This window comes from Hippocampus zosterae, chromosome 10 (assembly GCF_025434085.1).
Source record: "Hippocampus zosterae strain Florida chromosome 10, ASM2543408v3, whole genome shotgun sequence".
Taxonomy (NCBI): Eukaryota; Metazoa; Chordata; class Actinopteri; order Syngnathiformes; family Syngnathidae; genus Hippocampus; species Hippocampus zosterae.
Genome location: NC_067460.1, coordinates 19,516,136 through 19,541,398, shown reverse-complemented (window position 1 = coordinate 19,541,398; position 25,263 = coordinate 19,516,136). Strand labels below are relative to the sequence as shown.

The following is a 25,263-nucleotide window of genomic DNA, read 5'->3' as shown; positions in this document are numbered from 1 at the left end:
ACTTACTGCTTGAATGAGGCCGAAATCCGATCGGTTTGTAGTATGGGTAAAAATAGGTTAGGAAACTACTTGCATCCCACAAACCAATTTGTCACCAACACGATGATCTTGTTTTGACAGATCAATTATTGAACATTGATGGCTTATACAGTGTTAGTGACAATGCAGTAAGTGTACAGTTTGCCTGGCATCAGAACCATGCTACGCGTATTATTTATGCGTTTCTTACGGCGCTTGTCCTCATTTGTGTTGTGGGTGACCCCATCCCGGGTGACTCTGGGTCAAGAGCCAGCGTACACTCTGGACTGGACTCCAATCAATTAGAAGCCGTGGCATTAATATCAATCAATGTTGATCTCCTTATATATATATATACGGTACACACACACACACACACACACATATTATTTATCATTTCTCCATTGGAAAAAATTTAACGTGGTCCTTGAGCACAGGTTTTCTCACTCATAAGGCGGTAGTTATTCAGACAGACAGACAGACAGACAGACAGACAGACAGACAGACAGACAGATAGATAGATAGATAGATAGATAGATAGATAGATAGATAGATAGATAGATAGATAGATAGATAGATAGATAGATAGATAGATAGATAGATAGATAGATAGACATTGATGATTACATGAATATTACATTTGCTGCTGCGTCCAGTAGATGGCCAGCCTGCTTTTTTTTCCAAGCTCTGCTTAGTTGCAGGAGAGAGGAGAGGGGGGCGGGGGGTGCTTCTTTTAATAGAAGCTACGTCCCGGTTGTTTCCACGAGCGGCGGGCGGTGCAATGTGCGACCTGAGCAATTCTCCGGAGGACGCAGCAGGCAGGCAAGCAGCTCGCGGATGCTGCGGAGTGCTGCTGAGCGGTGCCAATGCCGTGACAGGTCATTTTCTGCAACTGTAGGAGCGGTGTTTATTTGTTTTCTTTGGATTTGATTCTCCCTTGACGGAAGAAACAAAGCGCGCGTCGATGGTGAGAAAGTGTGAGAACAACACACTTGACAGCAGGAGCAGACAAAAGAGGACGCGCTGTGTGTTTGATACTTCATTTGCATACGAGCTTCTTATCATGTTATGATTATTTTACATCTTGGAGGATTTAGGACGAATCGATGCAAAGTTGTCCATTGGACAATTTGGAGAGAAATTGTCACTTGGGATTAATATCAGAGGCCTTGTTTGTTTGCTATTAACGAACTGGGACGAACACGTCACCCAAGCTGATGCTCTTGTAAACAAAGCCAGTCACCCTTGCTTCTGGAGGTAGATGCTCTTTTCTCTCACCTTCTTCCTGTGGAGGCTCTACAGACATTTGTCCGTCATGTTCAGCTCAGACCGGCTCACGGTGCCCGAATGCGTCAGCCGGCTTCAGCGAGGGAGGAGCGGCTCCGGGGCCGAACAGCAGAGACCGGTGTCTCCGGGGATCCACGCCGACGTGCAAGCGGCTCTGGACGGCTCCCTCCCCGCGCTGCGCTCCGCCATCCAGCGGCTCAAACGCGCCAAGGAAATGTCCGATTCGGACGAGACGCGCAGGGCCATCGCGGAGATCTACCAGCTGGTGGAGGAGGCCTGGGTTCTACCGACCGTCGGTCGTCAGGTGGCCGAAACGATCTGCAACAGGATCCGGCTGGACGGAGGCCTGGAGCTCCTGCTGCAGCTTCAGCAGACACCTGCGGTGGAGATCACACATGAGTCTGCTAAACTACTGGAGCAGATACTGGTCTCAGACAACAGGTAAGATTGGACCACTCTGCGGATAATACATTATTTATCCAATGGAGGAGCGGGAACAAGCTTACTGATATGATCATGCAAAAAGTATATAGAAAAGAAAGTTTGTAGTCATTAGATGGTGCAAAATGGGGCTTGGTCTGTCAGGAATAGAAAAAGAATGTTATTTAAAGCACACCGCTCATTTTATATGCAATCGGGAAAGTTTTTAAATGTAAAAAAGAAGCAGCACTCTGGAATAATGGTATTGTGAGTTCAGTGCGGTGGGGGAAGAAGCTGTCTGTGTCTGACTAGAAGTGCACAACTGAACTGAGAAATCACATGGAGCAAAACACATTTTAGCACCTGTCAGCTTCTGCCGAACTTCAAACAATAATGCTTTAAATCAACAGAATGCGTATAATAATGATAAGCACATCATTCATTGGCTCCTTAGTTAGATTGCAGGAAGAAAAACAAACGCCTATTGAGAAATGTGCATACCCCATACTGCATCACATGTAGATTTGAGAATCAAATTTGTAATAAAATTTTAAAAAATCTGTCCTGGTAAATATTAATGGTGTGAGAAAACAATTCTTCCAATAATATTCAATTATTCTAATGAATTATATATTCTTATCTGCAGCTGGTTTCATTTGAGCCCCGCCCTGGTACATCATAGCGCCACAAATACATGAGAGGCACTCTTCTCTTCTCTTACCATCAGGGGTGACTCACATTGTGCTTCAATCAGAATCTACAACAAGTTAAAACTTCTCCTAGCTGAGATTGTTCATTCCTCCATAATAAAGACGATCTGCTTTCGCTGATGTGATTATGAAAGTAGCTCCAAGTCAGAAAAAAAGAAGAAAACACACAGACGTGTAACTCCTGAAGCACTTCCTGTCCCTGTGCTTCCCGGAAATAAGAAACAGTCGCTCAGTCAATCCGTTTACACGGCCGTCCATTTTCTTTAACTGCATCTCTGGGTCAGAGTGTGGCTTGCAGCAAGACTTGTTACCAAGAAACCACGATAATATGATATATTGTGATATACAGTAAACACCTTTTACAGTGCAAAACTGAGCACTATTATATTTGCAGAGGTAGAATGTTATCTAGAGTTTGTGCATTAGATCAAGAACTTAGTATGTCAAATATGTAATTGGGAAGTAAAATATTGACAGTGATGTATTATGTGCAGTAATGACTTATAATACATCCAATAAATACAGGATATGGAATTGTAGATTTATGTATGCTATTATCAGGGCACACCTTCTTGGCCCTCTTCCTTCCAGGAAATAAAAATGTTGCTAACATTAGGACCAATGTTGTCGTTTTTACTAGCGGTAGTCTCTTTTTTTGAAAAAAAAAAATATCCACTAGTCTCCACACATGTGCACAAAAATAAAAGCATAACCTTCAAAATAAAAGCACAGCAAACTTTACATTTTACTTCAACTTATGGTCTTTGTGAGGGCTGGTCAGCAAGTATGGGTGGGCCGAATCTGGCCCTGTGGCCATTTTTTGTCCAGATGTTCATTAGAAAGTGGTTGGTGCTTTTCTTTTTGCAGTCTTCTTTAGTGTGCTTTTTAAAATGCAATTTGCAATTGAACGGTGCTTAATAGTGAACATGGAAAGCTTTACCGTAACTCTACCAGATTTGGGTAAAAGCTAATTTCTGTCACTTTAAGACATAACATCATATACCAGACAGATGCAATATACATACAAAATGGTTTGGCCTTGGCCAAATCATTTAAAAAACACTCATATAATTTATACAATTGTAATAAATGGGTCAGTTAAATACAGGAAGTCCGAGCCATGCAGTGAAATGCTTCCAGGGAAGTAAATGCTTTCCACAGACTCCCGCTTCACATTTCAGCAGTCACAGTACAGTCATACATAAAACACACAATCACAACCTTTTACACTTAAGACAAGAAAATACGCAAATCAAATCCAAATTACATTTGACAAAAATCTAATCAGTCTAGTTGTGTTGACTGCACAAATGTGCTTTTTAAAAAGAGGCTTTTTTTTTATCATGCACACTGTATAATACAATTTGGGGTCGACGGCCTGCAGGTTAATAACCTTCAGTTTTTAAATTTGTGCGAAGGACAGTCGCTAAAAGGAAATCAGCAGACCATAATGACAGGAATCAAATCACACCAAGTGAAGCTTGTCCACCAACTGGCTGTCTAAGCGTTTCCTTTTTTCATAGACAAGGTCCTGTTTTTTTTATTGTGTGATCAGTCTTTCTGTTGAGCTAAAATTCAGATAAAGTACAAAATCCTAAAAATTTCTGATCCTAACAGAGACTATGTAGCCCGTCTGGGGCTGGGGGTCATCCTTAACCTGACTCGGCATCAAGAAGACGCCCAGCTGGCTCGCAGCGTGTCAGGAATCTTGGAGCACATGTTCAAACACACCGAAGAGACGTCTGTTCACCTCATCACCAACGGCGCCCTGGATGCTCTGTTGTACTGGTGCCGTGGCACGGACCCCACCGTGCTGCGTCACTGCGCCGTGGCCTTGGCCAATTGCGCTATGTACGGAGGCCACCGCTGCCAGAGATGGATGATTGAGAAGCAGGCCGCCGAATGGCTCTTCCCCCTGGCTTTCTCCAAAGAGGATGAACTCATCCGCTTTCACGCGTGCCTGGCCGTCACCGTCCTGGCGGCCAACAGAGAAATCGAGAAGGAGGTGGTGAAATCCGGCACGTTGGAGCTGGTGGAGCCCTTCATCGCATCCCTGGATCCGGACGAGTTTGCTCGCAGTTTGTCGGACAGCGCCGACTGCATGCAGGGGAAGACGGCGTCCGACCTCCAGCACCTCCTGCCGCTGCTGGATGGAACGAGACAGGAGGGAAAGTGCATCGCTGCTTTCTACCTCTGCGTTGAGACCAGCATCAAGTCCCGTCAACGCAACACCAAGGTACGCTCGTAGCTCTGCCTCATGGTTCTGAGATCAGTTGTTGAAATTTGGCCTTGGCCTACCAATGTGGAGTTTGCATATTCTCCCTTGTATAGCTTTACCCCGGGTTAATGGATGACTCGATAAAGGATCGCTTGTTATAAATCAAGTGGCGGCCCTCAATTTACACTTCATGGGTGGGCAGGATACATAGCGACCGAGTCTGTATACAAGCCATTAAAGATGAATTTTGCGAGATTGTGTCCAATATAAAACAACAGCCTGCATGATTCCAGATTTTTCAAGAGATTGGAGCGGTGCAGAGCCTTAAAAGAATCGTCATGTACTCCACCAATGGCACGGCCTGCTCCCTGGCTAAGCGTGCACTGAGAATGATGGGAGAGGAAGTGCCCAAGCGCATCTTGTCCAACGTGCCCAACTGGAAGACCTGCGAGGTGCAGACCTGGCTGCAGCAGGTCGGCTTCAGCGCATTCTGCGACTGCTTCCAGGTCAGTTTTGACTTCGTGCTCCTCAAAAAGTTCACCCTCATTGAGTAGCAATATAACTCGCATGTGTCTGATAACTTTGTGTCTGCCTGATGAGCCAGGAGCTCCAGGTGGATGGGGACCTCCTTCTGAACATCACAGAGCAAGAGCTGAGCACAGACCTGGGCATGACTGCTGGCCTCTGCCGCAAGAGGCAAGTTATTCAACTGAGCTCATACAAAAGCCCGCTCGCTTTACACCGCAACGTTAAAGTCAAACCAAATACGTTGATAGATGCCAAACGATTCAAAAGGCGTGTGAAAGAACTAGTTGGATGCTCTAAATCAGGGGTCACCAACATGGTTTCCACATTAAGGGTGAAATCTGAAGGTAGCACTGTATTTTGTTTCTTCCAGGTTTCTAAGAGACCTGCGCGTGCTAAAGACCTACGCTAACTACGCCACATGCGACCCACACAATATGGCTGACTGGTTGACGGAGGCGGACCCTCGTTTTCGCCAGTACACGTATGCCTTCGTCCAGTCTGGGGTGGACCGCAACAACATCCAAAGCCTGACGGATCAACAGCTCCTGCAGGACTGCCGCATACTCAATGGAGTCCACCGGGCCAAGATCCTGGCGGCCAGTCGTAAGCCGATCAGAACCTGCAACACAGACGCCCAGCCTGCGGGACCTGATGTGTTCATCAGCTACCGCCGGACCACTGGTTCGCAACTTGCAAGGTCAGAGTGGCGGGGTTACAATGCTTTATTGTCCTTGATTGACCGTAGACAAAATATCGACGTTTTTCCAACGTGCTCGTCATGTTGTTCTTCTTTAGGCTCTAAAAAAATACTACAGCACCAACAGCGCCTCTACTGGTTGCAGCCAGTAGTGCACCCACATTTTCCTCCCAGGAGATATTTCAATTCCCTACAACAGACAGTATCTAAAGGAACCAGTAGTAGATTGACTTTTTTTTTTAATTGCTCATGTTTTAGTTTTACATTGAGCAGTTGCCATTGCATGCATGTTACTCAACTTGCCATGGCTGACGTTTTGTTCTTCCGCTTCTAGCCACAAGTCAAGCTAAGACTGATCAACAATACCTCTGCTGGTCACAGCCAAGTAGTGCAGACCACTGTGATGATTTCTTTCAAGACGCAATTCATCGATCACCACGATCACCAAAATTATCAAGTCATTATGTTCATGAACACAATCATTTCCTCCATTAGTGGACATTTACATGATAGGAATCCCACCCACCAGCTGTTGTGAAAGCGCTACATAAATAAAATACATTTTAAAAAATGTATTTTCACCTCTCACTTGAAGCCAGCCGGGATAGGCTTCAGCTCACCTTCGACACGGATGAGAAAAAGCCACCATAGAAAATGGTTTGATGGAAAATGAAACTGTCTCTTGTCCAACTTGCTTTGCGCTAACTAGTACATTCTCAATCCCTTGTTGTCGCCAAAAGCCTTCTAAAGGTGCACCTGCAGGTTCGAGGATTCAGCGTCTTCATAGATGTGGAAAAGCTGGAAGCTGGAAAATTTGAGGACAAATTGATTCAGAGTGTCCAGCGGGCTCGAAACTTCATCCTGGTGCTGTCTGCGAATGCTCTGGACAAGTGCATGGGGGACACGGCTATGAAAGACTGGGTGCATAAGGTCAGCTCAGTGTTGGGTTCGAATAGTTCTTGGCCCCGTTTTGGTCGGCGGGATCCATCTAAAAACACTCATGTTGAGGACTGAACTGATAATACCAACTAAAATATCTTTAGCGGCGTGACGTCAGCACAAAAATCGTTTGTTTTTATCATTACGTATTACAGGAAATAGTCACCGCCTTGGCTGGTAAGAAGAACATTGTTCCAGTCACGGATAACTTCGCGTGGCCCGATCCCACATCTCTCCCGGAGGACATGAGATCTATTCTCAACTTCAATGGTATCAAGTGAGTAGCCATTCCATTCATAGTTTACGAAGACATCACGCATCTTGGATGATTAACTCATTCACTCCCAAAGACGTTTTTAAACGTCTTTTCAGACTTGGTCCAAAATTGGCTGGTTTTGAATGAGTTAACTTAACGCGTGTTGTCTTTTTTTTGGACACAGGTGGTCGCACGAATATCAGGAGGCCTCAATAGAGAAGATCCTGCGCTTTCTAAAGGGACACCAGGACCTCCTGGATAGCTCCAAAGAGCAGAAGAAGAAATGAACACATCTGAGCCAGAATAACTCTTAATTGATGCCAAAAGCGAGTGGCCAGAAGCCTTCTCCTGCTCAGCCCATGCGCATGTGAAGCTCTTTGACAATGGTAAAAGCTTATAGGAAGAATATATTGCAAATAATAACATGACGTCTTAATGCAGTACGCATAAAAACCGTGACTCCCATGTTTTTAATCATGTATCATCACCTACAGTGTATGCCTTTTTTGTCTCAGGAACAGGAAAATGGTGAACGCTCATTTTGTTCGGTATATTTAGTCAGAATAGCCATAGCATCAGAATGTCCTTTTTGTTGCGATTCCATTCCAAATAGAATTATTTACACTGTATCACACAATTTGCTTCTGATATTGGAACATGAAATAGAATATCGTGTCAACCATTAAACTACCAGTTTATATTTGTGGTTCCAATGTGCACTCCATTAACTGTATCTGTGAAGTAGGCAAAACTCATTGCTGTTCCTTATTTTGTGTATTTCATGGAACGCCAACGATTCTGTACATGCGTCAACAGACAGAACACAAACAGAAAGCACAGGCATCTCATGAATACATTTATAATGTACTGTCAATGCAGGCCGCATGCTTTTATTGTGATTCTGCAAAACTCAGTCTTAAGAAAAACACAATATGGACAATGCATGCTTTTGAATGCACAGCCAGGACAGTGTTGCAAATCAAAAATGACGACAGTGTTTTGGATTCTTTACAATAAGATAGACATTTCTAATAGAAAAATTCAAATTGTAAACTTGAGGGGTAGGATCTCATCCCTGACACTCCACCCTTTTTCAACTGAGGACCATGACCTCAGATTTGGAGGCCCTGATTTCCATCCCAACCCGCTTCACACTCGGCTGCGACCCGCTCCGGTGAGAGTTGAAGATAACGGCTTGAAGAAGCAAACCATACCATTATACGGAGACCACCAAACCACCTCAACTGCGCCTAGAAATTCTGTCCATCGAGGTGATGAACAGGACCCCATCCAAACAAGCCGATATTCTGCTTAACCTTTGATCTTCCCTTTGTGCATTTTAAAGCTGATTTGTCAAGTTTACAGTGAATCTCAGAAGCCCCCAAGCTCCATTCATGTCCTCGGGGACTATCCAGTTGTAAGAGAAGCTGCTCTGCTTGAAGTTCTTAACTCGGTAATCCCCAACTGCTTTACACCGTTCCCTTTTTTTCTGCTGTCAATAGTTTATGTCACATACACACTCAGGCTAAATTGTTTGTCACCTTCTGTTGAAGAAAGAAAAACAAAACACAAGAGCTCACTGTGTTTCAATCATTGAATCTGAGAAAAGTAATACATGAGCACTGAAAAAAAAGATAAAAGTGCATTACTTTATTTTTGAACGAATGTCGCTGAAGCACAAGCCCAAAGCAAAGCCTGATTTCCAGGTTGTCACTTTTAGCAAATTAGGTACTGTATACAATTCGTCAGTTCAATTATTTAACTGACCATTACGGATTATTCTTTCTGGAATGGAAGAGAAACCACAATTTGGCCTACATGTGTATGTGGCAGGAAATGACAAGGATGTAGTCAAGTACATTGCAACAAAATGAAATTAGACATTAGTTGAAGATGCTGCTGTATCAAAACAAAGCCTTTTTGAGGCATTTGGGACATACCACAATATACATGATCACATTCAAAACAACGGACAAATCTGACACATTGCTGGCATTGAACCAAAAACCTCACATGCCAAAAATTGCCTTTTTTTCCAGGTCCTATAATTTTCATGAGAAAAAACGTAAAGTTTTAAGAAAAAACACATCTTAATTAAGAGTTACAATTATGACAGAGGGCAGTGTAGGTTTTTGTTTGCTTTGGACAATGATATAGATTTAAAAATTGGACGGAATTTAAATCAACATTTGTTTTAGCTATTGCACTAGTTCGTTTTGGACAATGTTTTTTTTTTTGTTCATGAATGGATGGATTGAAATCAATTTTAAATATTTGTTTGCAATGGACATCCATTTCAAAATATGAAATTGACATTGAATTAAGAAACACTTGCGGGCACTTTGATGATTCATAATGCCCCAAAATAAAAGCATAGAAAGCTTATCAAGTTTTCCCTTCATTGGCTTTTTGCATTGGCAGGATACATTTTAGTGAACTTAATCACTAATCTGCTGTCACTGGCTCTTTCAAGTAAAATGTGTTGGTAGGACGAATGCTTTGTGTACCTCCCTTTGCCACACAGTGATCCAGTGTCTCTATTTCAGATGCTCACCCAAAAAACACCCACAGGGTTAACATCCCATCTTTAATTCATGGTCCAACTACGGGTCACGAAGTTGTGGAGACGCCGCGTTCGTTCATCTCTAAACAACGCAAGCTCCTGGAGACACATCGGCATCCATTTTCAATATCCAAATGTTTTGTCTCGTGATTGAGGCAAAGAGGAGACTCACCCAATTATTCCGGCAGGGATGAGGAGGACGATAGCAGCAAAGAGGAAGGTGAAGCCCTTCATGAAGTGCAATGTGGCGGGATAGACGGAGTTGAAAACGCCACTGCCCACGAGGTAACACAAGCTCTCCACGCAGGCCACAGAGGAAAAGAGGGCACCTGGAAGAGAACATTGAGATTAGCATGAAGCGCTACTTTCCAGAACGGCACGAGAACAATCAGTTACAGGAAACCTGATCACAATGCCAATAAACAAATAAACAAAATCAAAGAGAGTCTTTGCAACATTCAAGAAAGCAAACAAGGGATTGGATCCACACACAAATGGGAGCAGAACAACATTCTATACTTGAGACAAGTTGGGCATGGTAGTTTACCAATTTGGCCTTCTTATACCGTCGTTCCCAAGTGTCTCTAGCTATTGCTAATTTCGGACCCGTAGCTAAAACTGAAGAGACACATTTCATGAAATACAATGATTTAGTAAAGTTCTCAAAATGAAGCAAATTGTAAAATGTTACTATGACGCCAACGGACAGCTTTTAAGATTCTCGACACTTAAAATACTTTGAGCATGCAAAGCTGTTCAGAAATGTGACAAGTGGCTAACCTTGTTCGGACTGGCTCACCAGCATGGACAGCTTGGACCTGAGCACAGGTGTAACAGCCACAAAGAAGAACAACAAACCATAACCTGGTGACACACAAGGTCGACATCTCACAGTTGGAAAGAAACATTTGACATGGACATGTTTGGGGAACGATATATCACCTGTGAACATGAGCAGAGTGCTGTCCGCCACAGAGAAAACCAGCAGCCCAGCGATGTTGGAGACCAGACTAATGACGGCCACCCATGAGTCCTCCAACCAGCGCAGCATGACTTTCAATCCCAGCAGGCTGGACAGGTAGCACAAGTGCAAAGCTGCCGAGCCGTAGCCGATGAACGTCGATCCCCAGCACAGCGGCGGGCTCAGCTCGTACAGAACGTACAGCTCACGGCTCCCGATGTGGACGCTCACCACCAGGAAGAAGCAGAGCATGTAGAGCCACAGCTTGCATCTCGGGAACCTTCCGCCACCCTCGCTAGGACCGTTGGAGAAAATGTGCCACACGGCTTTGTGGTGGCGAATGGTGATAAGCTTGGCGTTGGGGTCTTTCTCGACAGACTCGGGGACGAACAGAAAAGCATACAGAGCCGACGCCAGGCTTGTCGCCAGGACCAACCAGAAGGGGTTGATGTAGCTACAAATAGCCAGAAAACAAAATGGTGTTTAACTGTTGAAGGGAAATAAATCATTTCAACAAAAAAGGTAAGATTTTTTTTTTACCCTTGCATCCGCCTCCAGTGACCTCCAATAATGCTGGCAAACATCCCTGAGAGGCCGATACAAGCCTCTAAGACGGCCACTCTGAAAGTGCGGGCTTTTCTGTCAGTCGTGTCGGCCACATATGCAAAGCAGGCAGCCAGTATAGCATTGAAATCTCCCGAAAGTCCACTGAGCAGCCGGCCCACAAGGAAGTAGGCCAGGGGCAGCTTGAGGTACATCACCACCAGGTAGACCACAATCTGCATGGCCAGGCCTAGGTTGGGGATGATGAGGACTGGCCTGCGGCCTGCAGAGTCGCTCCACGAGCCCAGGAGGGGCACCACCAGCAAGCCGACAGAAAATCCCGCAAGGGTGATGTAGAGGTTCCAGTGTGCTGTCAGGGTTTCCACCTCCTAGAGAATAAAAATTAGACAGTGGGCAAAACAAACAAGTGAACAAGTAAAGATGAAGAAAAATAGTGCATATCAACTTGAGTTCCCGTTAAAAAAAAGAAAAAATTGACAATGTGGACATGTTTGGGGAATGTGCCTGTTGGAGAAAACCCATGCAAGCACCGGGAAAATATGAAACCTTAATTTGAACTTCGAACCTCGTAACTATGAGACAGACGTGCTAACCGCTATAACCCCATAACGGGTGAAAGGCAGTGTTTTCTAACCTTGATGGATTCAAGGTGAATATTTGATATCAGAAAAAACAGATGGCACACCACCAGTCAAAAATGTCACAAAAAAGTGCTTTATATGTGCATATACAGTATATTAAAGTAATGATGATCAGGTCTCAATTTATTCAAATTACTTACTCCATGTGAGATCTGATTTTAGTGTAATTAGTTAATTCTTAAAATGACTACGAATGTATTATTCTGATGTATGAATGGCAACTGCTGGATACACAGGTTTAGTTTCCCTTTTGCCATCAGGTGGAAAATTATGCAATTGTTTCTCCTGTGGCGACACATCAAGGGCAAAAATTGATGAACAAAGATATATCTATAAATAAATCATAATTTTGGACAAATTAAAGATACACTGCACACTTTAGAGAGTACAGCTCTTTACTTTTTTATTATTACGTACAGGAGGTAAATGTAGCATTATATTTTTACACAAGTTTGTTGCTTCTACCGCAGTTACAGAAAGTGTGAAGCCCTTTGCTACGTCTGTAGCTAAAAGCCATTGTTAAAAATGCACTTCCGCCTTGCGTGACGTCATTTTTTGTTGACAAACTGCTTCAAATGTGCCGAGTGGCGTTTGCTGTTTTCAACCCAAAATAAAAGAAGGAAGATATGCAACATCCCCGGTTCGCAGACTGTACACTTTTACCTTATGAAGAGCATTTGGCCCCGCGGAGCTGTTGCCGCACTCCGAACTCTTGGAAGCATTGTAGCCGAGGTCCTCACTAATTCGGTCCCACAGATACTGCGTGATTAGCGGTGCTTGGAGAACCACCGCAAACACGGACAGGAACATGACGGGCTCCACGGACACCGCAAGCGGGCACGCAAACGGCGGTCCCGTGGGCCGAGACGTTGGCGGCGGTGGCTCGGTGTCCTCCTCATGTCCGAGCGAGAAGTTTGAGCCGTAGGCTTTCACTTCCTCGTCGCCGGGAAGGATCGCAGTCGTGTCCGGCTCGTACATGTCGAAGTCTATCAAAAATAAATGGACAACGACCTTCACTTACTTGTTATAACCCCCCCTTACCCACGCGCCACCGACAAGTCATCATGGAAAGCGTTTTTGCTGTCGCGTTGTGTTTTTACCAGATAATCTTAAAAAACAAAGAGCCGGGGTTTTTTTTCCCAACTCAACAGAGATGAGGAAAGGAAACGTGATTGAAAACTGATTTGAGCTTCAAGTGTGGAATTTGCGACATCACCTGGATGATGTGGGGAATTACAACTTATTCAACATCAGGTCCACTTTGAGCACTCGAATCAGTGTTTACCAACTTTTGAGAAATATTGTAGCATTTTTTTTCTATTTTACATTTTCTTTTTTACTTTTTCGAAGAACAACGAAAAAACTAATTCAACAAACATGAATAATGTCGTCGCGGTAAAAGACATAACAGCTTAGCAAGCATATTGTTTTATGTTTATGTTCTTTGTTAGTTGAAATTACTTTTACACATTTGACATCAGAAATTCTCACAGAACACCACCAAACAATGTGCACAGTAATGTTTGATACGTGCATTCAAAAAAAAAATAGAAAATCTAATTAGGTTAACCCGTGAGAGTTATTTATAGTGCAATTTAGATTAATTTTGAAATTCAAATGAAAGATCAATAGCTGTACCTCCAACTTTTTGTAAATAGTGTTGATTCAAATGATTCATTCATTCATCTTCCGAACCGCTTGATCCTCACTAGGGTTGCGGAGGGTGCTGGAGCCTATCCCAGCTGTCTCCGGGCAGTAGGCGGGGGACACCCTGAATCGGTTGCCAGCCAATCACAGGGCAAACAGAGACGAACAACCATCCACGCTCACACTCACACCTAGGGACAATTTAGAGTGTTCAATCAGCCTGCCACGCATGTTTTTGGAATGTGGGAGGAAACCGGAGCACCCGGAGAAAACCCACGCAGGCCCGGGGAGAACATGCAAACTCCACACAGGGAGGCCGGAGCTGGAATCGAACCCGGTACCTCTGCACTGTGAAGCCGACATGCTAACCACTGGACTACTGGGCCGCCCCCGATTCAAATGATCTCGTTTTAATTTACTTCCAAATTTTGTGTGTGTGCACGCGCGTATGTGTGTATGTGTGTGTGTGTAGCTCTTTTGGAATGTAATGTACCGTATATTTTTCTTATAATTATTATCGGTAGCAATTGTTTTGCTGTGCGCTTACGAGATGTGCAACTTTTCACACCTCCACACAAGCATATGCACAGCATTGGTCAAGCAGGAGGTTGGTCTGGTTTGTCTACATTTCTTGCTTGTGCAGAATTGAATGGAAGACATTGCATTGTTCTGTCAAAGTCGCACCCACATGAGTGCGCACACATTTACAAGGCAATTAACTTTGCTATCAAATGGGACTTTGTCCTTTCATGTTCCCTCTGACTTCAATGACTTGGAGTCGTTTTCGTACACTTGACCACTTTTTCGATTTATTTTCAAATTTCACATTGTCTAATAGCAATTTTGATATGATACGTTGTCATTGCGCTGCTGCCTGTCAGGAGGCAATAGCCAAATGAGGCATGTGAATGTTTTTTTTAATCTCCCCTCTCACTGATCCATACTTGGCATAGATTCAGATTACGATTAGTTTTCTCCGCGTTTATTGTCAACATTGCTCATCTTATCTGAAAACACATGGAGGTACACGTGGGCCCCTTTCTCCCTTTTAATGGTTAATTTGGCAAAGTTAATTTTTAATGCATTTCAGAGTGACATAGGAAGTGAACTGCTATTTAAACTGTGATCTTATTTTGATATTGTCTCCTTGATAGAATAGTGGCGTTTTCTTTTTTTTCCGTTGTTTTAGCCACCGAATTATGGCTGGATTTTTCACAAGGCTGTGGCGGTGCAGGAATTACATTATAATAGTTGCGACACCTCTTCTACTGCTACCTCTACCTCTCGTCATCTCCACCTCGGTAAGAAAGGCTCACATTTGGGATTGATGCTCTTGATTTATGGACCTGGGGAAGTACTCCACTGCTGTTGAATGTACACTCACGACGCAATTCATTCGGTGCTCATGCAAACGAATGAGATGCAATTTAAGAGCTGTATCATGACAAAAACAAACATTAGTTTATAACAGTTGGTTCCATCAAAAATGCTCTTCATATATACTGTATATATATACTGTATATATGTGTTTATTTTAATTCCTACCGTTAGATATCCAGTGGGTGTCAAGTTGTGTGTAACCGATTCTGCCTCAAGATTTCATAGGAGCAAAATGCATTTTTTTTTGTTTGTGGCACAGCCGTAGCTGCACGTCCTAGGCTCACATGAGATAATTCATTCCTGTTATTTCTATTGATTTTTTTCTTCATGCTTCACATTCACCAATAGAGATCATGGTGATGCTTTCATCCAACGTTTGAGGTGATAATGTCAGATAAAACCCATTGTTCCACAATGGAGGTTGCAAACTACATGATGGAAACGTGTGGTATGGCGGTGTATGGAATGATGCTTTTATGTGACTGCGGCCGTTTTACATGCAATTCAAAATACACCAAGCGACTTTGTCACACGTCACCAACAGGTGGCAAGAGAAATGCAATTAGCTGGGGTTCGTAGTGCAATGAGACTCAATGTAGTAAATCAGTCGGTTACCATCAACAAGCATACACAAGTTCATTCATTCATTCATCTTCCAAGCCGCTTGATCCTCACTAGGGTCGCCGGGGGGTGCTGGAGCCTATCCCAGCTGTCTTCGGGCAGTAGGCGGGGGACACCCTGAACCGGTTGCCAGCCAATCCCAGGGCACACAGAAACGAACAACGATTCGCACTCACACTCACCCCTAGGGACAATTTAGAGTGTTCAATCAGCCTGCCATGCATGTGTTTGGAATGTGGGAGGAAACCGGAGCACCCGGAGAAAACCCACGCAGGCCCGGGGAGAACATGCAAACTCCACACAGGGACGCCGGAGCTGGAATCGAACCCGGTACCTCTGCACTGTGAAGCCGACGTGCTAACCACTGGACTACCGGGCCGCCTCAAGGGAATTATAACAGGCCAGATTTTAAAATGGACAAACTGAATGCGGATGGATTTGTGGGAAGTTATTGCTTTACCCGACATATGTAATTATATCTGTCCAGACTGTGCCCTTGTAAGATTAATCAACATTTATCACGTTTTTATGATCATGTTTTATTGCATCTTCTTTGCATTTATGGGCTCCAATGTGTGTGTGTGTGTGTTTCACTGTACAGTATAGATGCTAATCTTGTCCAGGAAGCAGCTCCCAAACGTGACCTTGCATTGTAAAATTGTGTAGCCTGTTAGATCGGAAGAAATAATAAAACAATCATTCGGTTCATTTGATCAATTCTACCTTCATTCAGACACGATTCAAGATTTATTTGAGATGAGTTATTTCATGTCCAGCCTTTGGAGTGTTATGTGATATACCAAAGGTTACAGAAGATATATCATATTATATATTGTATTTAATAGTACAATATTTTAGTTTTTTTTTTTTTAAATACAGAGCTATGATTGTCTTTGTTGTGATTTTTGTCATGTCTGGCCAAGGTCAATTACTCGATAGTGAAGCCCAAGTTTCAAAGCAAACATGGTGAAGTGGCATTTTTGCTATTATCTACAGAAGCATTTGTGCTACCAATGTGGAGTAAAACGTTTGACTGGCAAATATGTTCGTGTTTGTGAGTATGTTCAAACGTACTTGCGAGCACGTTTGAACGCATTTGCCAGTGAAAATTAGTTTTTCCTCCACGTTGGCAACTCCATGCTTCCATAGCTATGCTAGATGCAGATGAAATAAGTTGCCAACAGAAGTGAATTCAGCTCCAAGTATAAACGCTTTTAAATCCTTAGAGCACTTTCAAACAGCCATCTGAATGTATTCGGCTGTTCTCTTGTAAGCAGTGTAACGCACATGTACTCAGCCTTTCAGGGTGTTTCTGTCTTTTAATTGTACAATATATGTTACAGGAGGCAAAATGTGGCTTTGTGATCATCCTAATGGCACTGTACTGGTGTACAGAGTGCATCCCCCTGGCTGTGACGGCCTTGCTCCCTGTTATACTTTTCCCCATGATGAATATCATGCCGTCAGATGAGGTATCTGCAACAGTATAGGACATGACATTTTGTGGGTCTCTACTTGAACAGGAAGTGACCGAATAGTTGTTAAAGCCAAAGATTTCCTAACATGCGGAACACATATCACCGTGGCCCAGGTGTGTATCCAGTACCTGAAAGACTCCAACATGCTGTTCATCGGTGGGTTGCTGGTGGCCATCGCTGTGGAACATTGGAACCTGCACAAGAGAATTGCCCTCCAGGTCCTGCTGTTTGTCGGTGTAAAACCTTCATTGTAAGACTGCAAATGCTTCCTTTGAAGTAGAAGTTGTTTTTTTTTTTTTTTCAAAATAACAGCTTGATGAATTTGTTTCTCGTCTTTCTAGCCTGATGATTGGCTTCATGGGCACCACAGCCTTCCTGTCCATGTGGATTAGTAACACAGCATCCACGGCCATGATGCTGCCCATTTCTAACGCCGTCCTCCAGCAGCTCAATGACTCGGAGACCAATGCCGAAGAACGAGCAAATGAACTCCAGGCTGGCATGGAGGGCCTGGAAAATCAGGGCTTTGAGATGACGGACACCAACGAAAGCAAGAAGGTCGAACAAAATGACAGCAGAGTGAACATGGGTGGGTGCGTCGACCTGAGAGTTTGCGAACGAGATTGATTGGTTGCTCCTCGTCTTCTCATTGGCTGGATCGGTGCCTTTACAGATCGAGAGAATATGGATGTGACAGACACTGAGGTTTCAAGTAGGTTTTGCATTGTTTCGGGTATAACAAGCATTGCTAACTATTCAACAGTAAAACTCAAATGTCTCCTTTCAGAGCCTCGCGCTTGGAGTCCGGAGAAGGCGCAGCAACAGAGAAACACGCGGGAGCAGAAGTACATGAAACTGAACAAAGGCATGAGCCTGTGTGTGTGTTATGCTGCCAGCATTGGAGGGACAGCAACCCTCACGGGAACCACACCCAATGTCATCATGAAGGGCCAGATTGATGAGTACGTTCTTGCATTATACAATACTGAGGAAATTGTAGCAATACGAAGAAAGCGACAATTTCTCACGTTCGCACTCAGAGAGAGTGTGTCATTTTTTTTATTAGCACAAACAGCAGCAAAACTTCCCGCGCCAACCGAGACCCGCCGAAAATCGGTTTCCATAGAAACCAGCAGATAAACACGGCGGTCCTTAAAGGCACTGCAATTATTTCTACCCCGTTACCAAATCGTGAACTCTCTGACACGCATATGCAACATTGCATTCACACGTTTGCAGTCGGTGGTGAATTATATATATAGAAGTCACTACAATACGCACATTTGTCCAACTCATGCAATCCGCTCTGTGTGTGTGTGTGTGTGTGTGTGAGAAGCTTCACCGATGGCTAGGTTTTTCACTCTGAAACTTCCTACCTTCACCCACAGACAATTTCCAAATAATGGGGGTGTTATCAATTTTGCAAGCTGGTTTGGATTCGCATTCCCCAACATGATTCTCATGCTGGCTTTGGCTTGGCTGTGGCTGCAGTTTATGTTTCTGGGCTTGAAGTAAGTCAAAGTCACTTATGGCAGCTCACCCCCACGACAAAGAGTCACCGGTTTTTCATTGTGCCTTTCCCAGTCTGAAAAAGTCATTCGGATGTGGTAAAAAGAGTGCAGGTGACAAGGAGGCCTACCAGGTAATCAAAGATGAGTACAAACAGTTGGGCAAGATGAGCTTCGCTGAGGCCAGTGTGCTGACTATCTTCATCCTGCTGGTTCTTCTGTGGTTTACCAGGGAGCCTGGCTTCATACCAGGCTGGGCCACTGTTCTCTTCAACCAAAAAAAACAGTGAGTAGAACAACGTCTATTGAAATAGCTGAGTGTAACCCTAATATGCACCCGCAGCGGCTCCTCTCTCTCCGGAGGAATATCATTTCATCTGTGCTGTATGTTGCACATGTAGCACATTTGACAATAACGTTAACTATGACTTTGACTTTGATATTCTCCTATACTGTAGTCCATATTGTTGGACTCCGAGGTTAACGGTTAGCGTTATTTGCAGGAACGAATCGGGTATGACGATGTTTGCGTGTTCTAAATCACTGGTGTCAAACTTAAGGCTCGGGGGCCGGATTCGACCAGCCACATCATTTTTTGTGGCCGGCGAAAGCAAATCATGTGTGTCAATTTCTGTGATCCTTGCTCAAATCTGGACCGAAATGTCAACTTGTCATGACGCAACGAAAATGAGTTTGACACCGCTGCTCTCAGTGTACACATGTACAAAAAAGGGCATTTAAGGGACAAGCCATCGCACTCTACCCGTAGAAGTACAATGCTGTACTTCATTTTCGCAGGGATGTGAAATTGAGGAACAGGAAACATGGGAGCTGTTTTAATCCCAAATTGCAGTCTGATAAAGTGCTATAGACGACGACCTGGCGATTCAAACCGTTTATCTGTTTAATCGACATTATTTGATTCATGAAAAATGTTCTCCATGTGTTTACTCCTCAGATACGTCACAGATGGCACTGTGGCCATTTTACTCTCGGCGCTGTTCTTCTGCATTCCCTCCAAATTTCCCAGATGTGGCAGGTCGTCTGAGAACGGTAGGCAAGCTGTTCACCCGTTATCTACTGTGTACAAGCGGAGGGTGCGTTTACAATCTCTCAGTAGTTTTTAGTTGGGCTTATCTTTTAAAAAAAACGAATCGATAGTGATAGTTGGCTCTTCGCAGTTGGCTTCGCGTGGAGTGAGGGAAATTTCCAGCTGGCTTGTCCAGCGAGGTTTTACAAGCACGACTGTCCTCTTTTCCTTTGAACACTCACACATAAAGATACTGCGTGTGACTTTTAGGGCTTGTTAAATGCAATTTAGCTGATTCTGTCTTTTCGAATAACTGTTATCAGATCTCCTTCTTGATTTGTAGCCTGATATCTTCAAGGTCAAGTTTGGACAAACGACAATTGTGCACCGTCACACAAAATTGCTTATGTGATCATTTCGTTTTCATCGCCAACTCAAATGGAGCGTACTCTGTTCCTTGCAATGAGTTTGTGTTTTATCGACACAAGATGAACGTAATGGCACTTTTATGAGGCAGTTTTGACGAGCCGCTGTCCATGTTGTCCATGTCCACAAAGCCATGAATTTTGAACAGCTGCCATTACGTCTTTTATGAATTATGAGTTGAGTTGAGAATTTTGACGTTTTATGTTCTCTTACAGGTGTGTTTTATGATCTTTTCATGTTGCGCGTGAGAACTTTTACAATGGTTTGCGTTTGACCACGCCGTTGTTCAACGGATTTTTTTTTGTTTTTTTGTCTTTGCTCAAATAGGAGGCCCTTCTGAAGCCGTGCCTCCTCTGCTTACTTGGGATACTGTCCATGAAAAGATGCCTTGGAGCATCATTTTGCTCCTGGGCGGAGGCTTTGCCTTAGCCCACGGCAGTGAGGTAAGTCTCACGTCGCATTTCCCCAACGGAACTCTTTCAGACAGCCATTTGGACACTGTGTGTTCTTCCCGCTCGTTAAAGGTGTCTGGGCTGTCCAAGTGGTTAGGGGAAAGTCTCATCCCCCTGCAGAGCATCCCTCCTTTTGCTATCTCCATCCTGCTGTGTCTGCTAGTGGCCATGTTCACGGAATGTTCCAGCAACACCGCTACCACCACTCTGTTTCTACCAATCCTCGGCGCAATGGTGGGAACCAACACTTGATACTGTCAATACTTCACTCTGCCAGAAAAGTGTATACCTGTACTGCATTATTTCTAGTTGAAGATCACCCATCAAATTGTTTTCCCATGATGCCCCTAGGCCACCGCCATCAAGCTCCACCCACTCTACGTCATGTTTCCCTGCACCATCGCCGCTTCCTTGGCTTTCATGCTGCCTGTGGCCACGCCCCCCAACGCCATCGCCTTCTCCTACGGCAACCTGAAAGTCATAGACATGGTGAGGCCTTTTGCAATGTCAAGTCTCAGTGTGTGTGTGTGTGTGTGGTGCTGGTGTGCTTTGGATCCAGAGATCTGGAATCCAATTTTGAATTTAAGCAGTTTATATTAATCCTCTGTCCGATCATATCATATTATTTATTTGCAAAAACAAAACATCCCACTTTAATATTCCAATGGAAACTGAGCTGGCAGATATGCACTCTAAAAGGTAAAATCAAGACAATGTGTGCATTATACTGCTGTGACTCAACATTAGGTGCATCTGCAATTCATAAATGGCATTGTTTGTATTTGCAGGCCAAGTCTGGATTCATCCTGAACATCCTTGGAGTCATCACCATCAACATTGCCATTAACACGTGGGGGGTAGCCATGTTCAATCTGAATGAGTTCCCCAGTTGGGCAAATGTTACTGAAACCCCTTGAATTGAATCTCAGGGAACACTGCAGCAGCAAACTTTGCTCAACAGCTATATAAATCAGCATGTATTGTATTGTACTGTACTTAGGCCTAATCTGGCCGAATTGACTTGCAGTCGTGAACACTGTGACTTTTTTTTTGTGTGTTTGATATTTTCAAAGAATCGAGCGTAAATACCGTGGAAGAAATGTTTAGTTTGCCACGTTTATCAGAACTCAATGCTATTACAGTGAATTGAATTTCAGTTATTTATGTTGAAGCCCACACAACTTTCCCGTGATGTATCAGCAGGCCATTACGATAAGCCCTCCTGCACAGTCTTATAGGTTCCAATGCATGAGCTGTATCAACAAATTTGCCTACGCAAAGAAAAAAGATGAGCTCGGATGACACTCTCTGAGAGACATGCAATTAACATTAGCAACTGGAATGGAGTTTTCTCCGCAGGGTGTCCGGGCTCTCCCTTAGAGATAAGGTGAGAAGCTCAGTCATCCGGGAGGGGCTCAGAGTCGAGCCGCTTCTCCTCCACATCGAGAGGAGCCAGATGAGGTGGCTTGGGCATATGATTCGGATGCCTCCTGAACGCCTCCCTGGTGAGGTGTTCCGGGCATGTCCCACCGGGAGGAGACCCAGAGGAAGACCCAGGACACGCTGGAGAGACTATGTCACCCAGCTGGCCTGGGAACGCCTCGGGATCCCCCGGGGAGAGCTGGAAGAAGTAGCTAGGGAGAGGGAAGTCTGGGCTTCCCTGCTAAAGCTGTTGCCCCCGCGACCCGCCCCCGGATAAGCGGTAGAAGATGGATGGATGGATGGAACTGGAATGATTTAGGTTCTACTAGTTGGCCTTATTATATTACAAAGTACATTACACGAGGGTCAAACAATTCTAAATAGGATGCACTGTACCATGACAATAATCTATCATTCAAAATTGAGCATTATTAGCTATATGAAGGTGGAATATTTGATACAGTTCAGTGGATTGTGCAGGAGTCCCTAATCAAATGTCCGGAGAGCGTACATTATTTTTGATTCTGCTGTTCCAATGAACACACTTTACTTGGAAACAATCACATTTAATTCATCAGTACATTTATTATTATGCTGGGATGCAAGTGAAGTGTTATTGTTTGGCAAACTGAGGTTACAAATGAGCTGAGATTGTACACTTTTTATTATTATTGTTTTTTTTTTTTTCATATGAGTTACGTTCAGCTTCCAAGACAATAAATTCTGGATGCGTATGGGAAATGTGCACAGGTTGAATCAACTGAGCTCCAATCACCTTTGACCCCCCCTACACAGGGGAGCACACAGTCTCAGGCTGGGACAGAAGGCAAATCCCTTCAACGAGGTCAATGTGGGAGTCGAGTCAACTGATTGAAAGGGAATTTTGGGTATGGAAAACTGATTGGAATCATTTCATCGAGTGCTTTGGCAATGGGCCACATGTCTGCCAAATACAGGAGGGATGTTGAAAAGGGTGATTTTTGTTCGACGACGCTCATTGTTCTTGTGGATGATACTGACGGACATCGGTGTGGCGATGGATGTGCGTCGCGAGAGGTAAGGCAACTTGTCACTTGAGTTTTAATGCTGTTGGTTCTTGCTCCAACACGCTGGAAATGCTTTTATCAGCTTCTGAGGTTTGTTTTTTTTGAGCATGTGTAAATTCTCTTTTGTCAAACTGTGACTTATTTTTATTATTTTTTTTAAAGCAATTTTTAACGCTTTTGCCCCAATATTAAGCTGGCAGCTGTGAGAATACCGTTTGAGGAGACAACGGAGTGTTTCATCATTTTCTGTATATTTACCCTTAGGGACAGGAAAGTAATTTCTACATTCACAGAAGTGCTCCCTGAGCCAAAAACTCAAGTATTCATACAGCCGTGGGGTCTTTGAATAGGTACAATACTCCCATAAATTGTGTCTGATAACATAAAATAGGAATTCAACTGTTAGATCGACTGTCGTAAACACTGGGTTACAACATCGCAAGTCGTTGACCAACATGCTCATTCATGCCTTTCATTCGACGGGACACCCATCGGCCACAACACCTGCACGACTGAATCGGATCCACTGCGAGAATTCGTCAGCCTCTGGCAGAAAGCAATTCATTTAATAAAATGTTGCCTTTTAGCACTGTAGTTTGCAGTGTGATAAAACTGCACGACGGCAAATCACACTGAAAGATGTTCCTTATGATTAGGCTTTATTGTTTTGTTAGACAATTGTGGAAGGTAGATAATTTATTCATTCGGAATTATCAGATGTATTAACAGATAAATGCGATTGGTTGGCAACCAGTTCAAGGTGTACTTTCTTCGGGCAGTAGACGGGGGACACCCTGAACCAGTCGCTAGCCAATCGTAGGGCACACGTGTTTTTGGAATATGGGAGGAAACCGGAGTACCCGGAGAAAACCCGTGCAGGCACAGGGAGAACATGCTAATTCCACACAGGAAGGGCGGAGCCAGGATCGAACCCACGACCTAAGCACTGTGAGGTCGACGTGCTAACCACTGGACCAGCGGGCCACCTATTATACATGTAGTCCACCAATATTATAACAGAAAAGTGTGATGTGGAAATGACTTAAGCCCTCGTAACCACCATTCACTGCAATTTAGCTTATGAGACTCTTTATTTATTTATTTTTACCAAAATCATTTGTCTCGGTTACTATTTAAAATAAAAAAAACAAAAACATAAACGGTGGAAATAAAATAATGTTTTCGAAATAGAGCAGACGAATGTCGTATGGCATTAGTGGTAAACAATAAGACATTCAGTCACACTTGCACATTACGCCCTCCTCAAGAACTTTGAAAAGAGCCCCTGGCAGAAGGCTTTCCTCATTAATGCAAGTTATTCACAATGTAATAAATCATTCGTTACTGCCTCACCCGCTCACTAAGAACCTGGCAGGTTAAAGGTAGAATATGTGGCGTATTTAGAATACAGTGGAACATCCCTATTCTTAAAAAATTTATATATATATATATATATATATATATATATATATATATATATATATATATATATATATATATATATATATATATACACACTTATGTCAACACAAAAACGATGCATGAGTTCCGAATTATAAGTCATAATATACTCAGAATTTGGAATCATTTTGATGCCAACATATATCACATGGGACTCCAGCTCAGTGAGCATTCAAAGAATTAACTCAAATATCGTGTCTCATGTTTCCTTCATTTATGATACTGGAGATGGTGAAGATGATGAGTACCGCGCTGGAAATGGAAATTGTGACGTTAGGGCTTTCACAAACAGTCCTCATTCAGCGACGGTGTAAATGCAGGATTATGGTTATCCGCCTCGACATACAGTATAAACCCCGGGATTGATTGACAATGTGGTCCGACTTTTGAACAAGATAATTATGGTTGCAGACGAGAAAAACACACAAAACTCCTTCTGCATATTTGGCAGCTGGTCACATTCTTACCTTTCATTATAAAGCAGTCATGTTTTTTTCATATTTGTATGACGGTTGTTGAAAGTACCTCGTTTGTTCACTTGTGGTGAGCATCTGTCATCACTTCCTTATATTTGACAACTCCAACACCTGTCGTAGAAGGGTGAGTAGGTTACCTTTATGCTGCACAAGGGGTTCATGATGCTGGTCGTTTGACTGTAGAATTCATAATTCATTCGTCATAGATTTGAAATAGCTCGTGTTTGATGTTAAAGAGAGCATTTTTTTTTAAAGTATGAAGTGTCAAACACAAGGAAACATCTTGGAAGGCAGGGGCGTGAAACTCCTTTTTGTCACGGGCCACGCTGTTGTTATAATTATGACTGTCAACACAAATAACATGTATGATGACCTTATATTCTCCCATCTACACAAAAGAAATTGATATATAACTAGTTTTGACATCATAACCAGTAAAAAAAAATATTTTTCAAAACATTCTAAAAGAGGGATTAGTCACACACAAAAAAGAAATGCTGGCAATATGTCATAT

General features: G+C 43.4%; 4 protein-coding genes across 4 annotated transcripts in view; 2 read left to right on the top strand and 2 right to left on the bottom strand.

Annotated features, from left to right (window-relative positions):
- Positions 1-775: 775 nt before the first annotated feature.
- Positions 776-7,773, top strand: sarm1 (sterile alpha and TIR motif containing 1). Its single transcript, XM_052077768.1, has 8 exons — positions 776-1,746; positions 4,053-4,671; positions 4,947-5,159; positions 5,258-5,349; positions 5,552-5,878; positions 6,619-6,808; positions 6,973-7,094; positions 7,258-7,773. The coding sequence occupies exons 1-8, from the start codon at positions 1,280-1,282 to the stop codon at positions 7,358-7,360; spliced, it is 2,133 nt and encodes a 710-aa protein (XP_051933728.1). The 5' UTR covers positions 776-1,279; the 3' UTR covers positions 7,361-7,773.
- A 152-nt stretch (positions 7,774-7,925) lies between these two features.
- slc46a1 (solute carrier family 46 member 1) lies at positions 7,926-13,001 on the bottom strand. The gene is made up of 6 exons (XM_052077787.1): positions 12,466-13,001; positions 11,138-11,529; positions 10,579-11,051; positions 10,417-10,500; positions 9,809-9,965; positions 7,926-9,735 (listed from the first exon to the last, which is right to left on the bottom strand). Exons 1-6 carry the CDS (start codon positions 12,778-12,780, stop codon positions 9,684-9,686), a joined length of 1,473 nt encoding a protein of 490 aa, XP_051933747.1. The 5' UTR covers positions 12,781-13,001; the 3' UTR covers positions 7,926-9,683.
- Positions 13,002-14,648: 1,647 nt separating this feature from the next.
- LOC127608601 (solute carrier family 13 member 2-like) lies at positions 14,649-21,261 on the top strand. Its single transcript, XM_052077776.1, has 13 exons — positions 14,649-14,750; positions 16,794-16,922; positions 17,042-17,178; positions 17,270-17,517; positions 17,602-17,640; positions 17,716-17,890; positions 18,317-18,439; positions 18,513-18,722; positions 19,395-19,489; positions 20,220-20,335; positions 20,417-20,578; positions 20,696-20,833; positions 21,133-21,261. Exons 1-13 carry the CDS (start codon positions 14,649-14,651, stop codon positions 21,259-21,261), a joined length of 1,803 nt encoding a protein of 600 aa, XP_051933736.1.
- Positions 21,262-25,042: 3,781 nt separating this feature from the next.
- The window catches only part of bcap29 (B cell receptor associated protein 29), a 188,751-nt gene continuing 188,530 nt past the window's right edge, over positions 25,043-25,263 (bottom strand). The window contains exon 9 of the transcript XR_007964283.1: positions 25,043-25,053. The gene's annotated coding sequence lies outside the window, so the exon portion shown is untranslated. The remainder of the gene's footprint in view (positions 25,054-25,263) is intronic.

Coding starts and splice junctions, on each gene's coding strand:
- LOC127608601 (XM_052077776.1), top strand. CDS start 14,649: ATGGCTGGATTTTTCACAAGGCTGTGGCGGTGCAGGAATTACATTATA. Junction 17,891..18,316: donor ATGAAGGGCCAGATTGATGA/GTACGTTCTTGC, acceptor CTTCACCCACAG/ACAATTTCCAAATAATGGGG. Junction 18,440..18,512: donor TTTATGTTTCTGGGCTTGAA/GTAAGTCAAAGT, acceptor TGCCTTTCCCAG/TCTGAAAAAGTCATTCGGAT.
- slc46a1 (XM_052077787.1), bottom strand. CDS start 12,780: ATGTACGAGCCGGACACGACTGCGATCCTTCCCGGCGACGAGGAAGTG. Junction 11,530..12,465: donor GGCCAAATGCTCTTCATAAG/GTAAAAGTGTAC, acceptor TTTATTCTCTAG/GAGGTGGAAACCCTGACAGC. Junction 11,052..11,137: donor CACTGGAGGCGGATGCAAGG/GTAAAAAAAAAA, acceptor GGCTATTTGTAG/CTACATCAACCCCTTCTGGT.
- sarm1 (XM_052077768.1), top strand. CDS start 1,280: ATGCTCTTTTCTCTCACCTTCTTCCTGTGGAGGCTCTACAGACATTTG. Junction 5,160..5,257: donor CATTCTGCGACTGCTTCCAG/GTCAGTTTTGAC, acceptor CTGATGAGCCAG/GAGCTCCAGGTGGATGGGGA. Junction 7,095..7,257: donor CTCAACTTCAATGGTATCAA/GTGAGTAGCCAT, acceptor TTTTGGACACAG/GTGGTCGCACGAATATCAGG.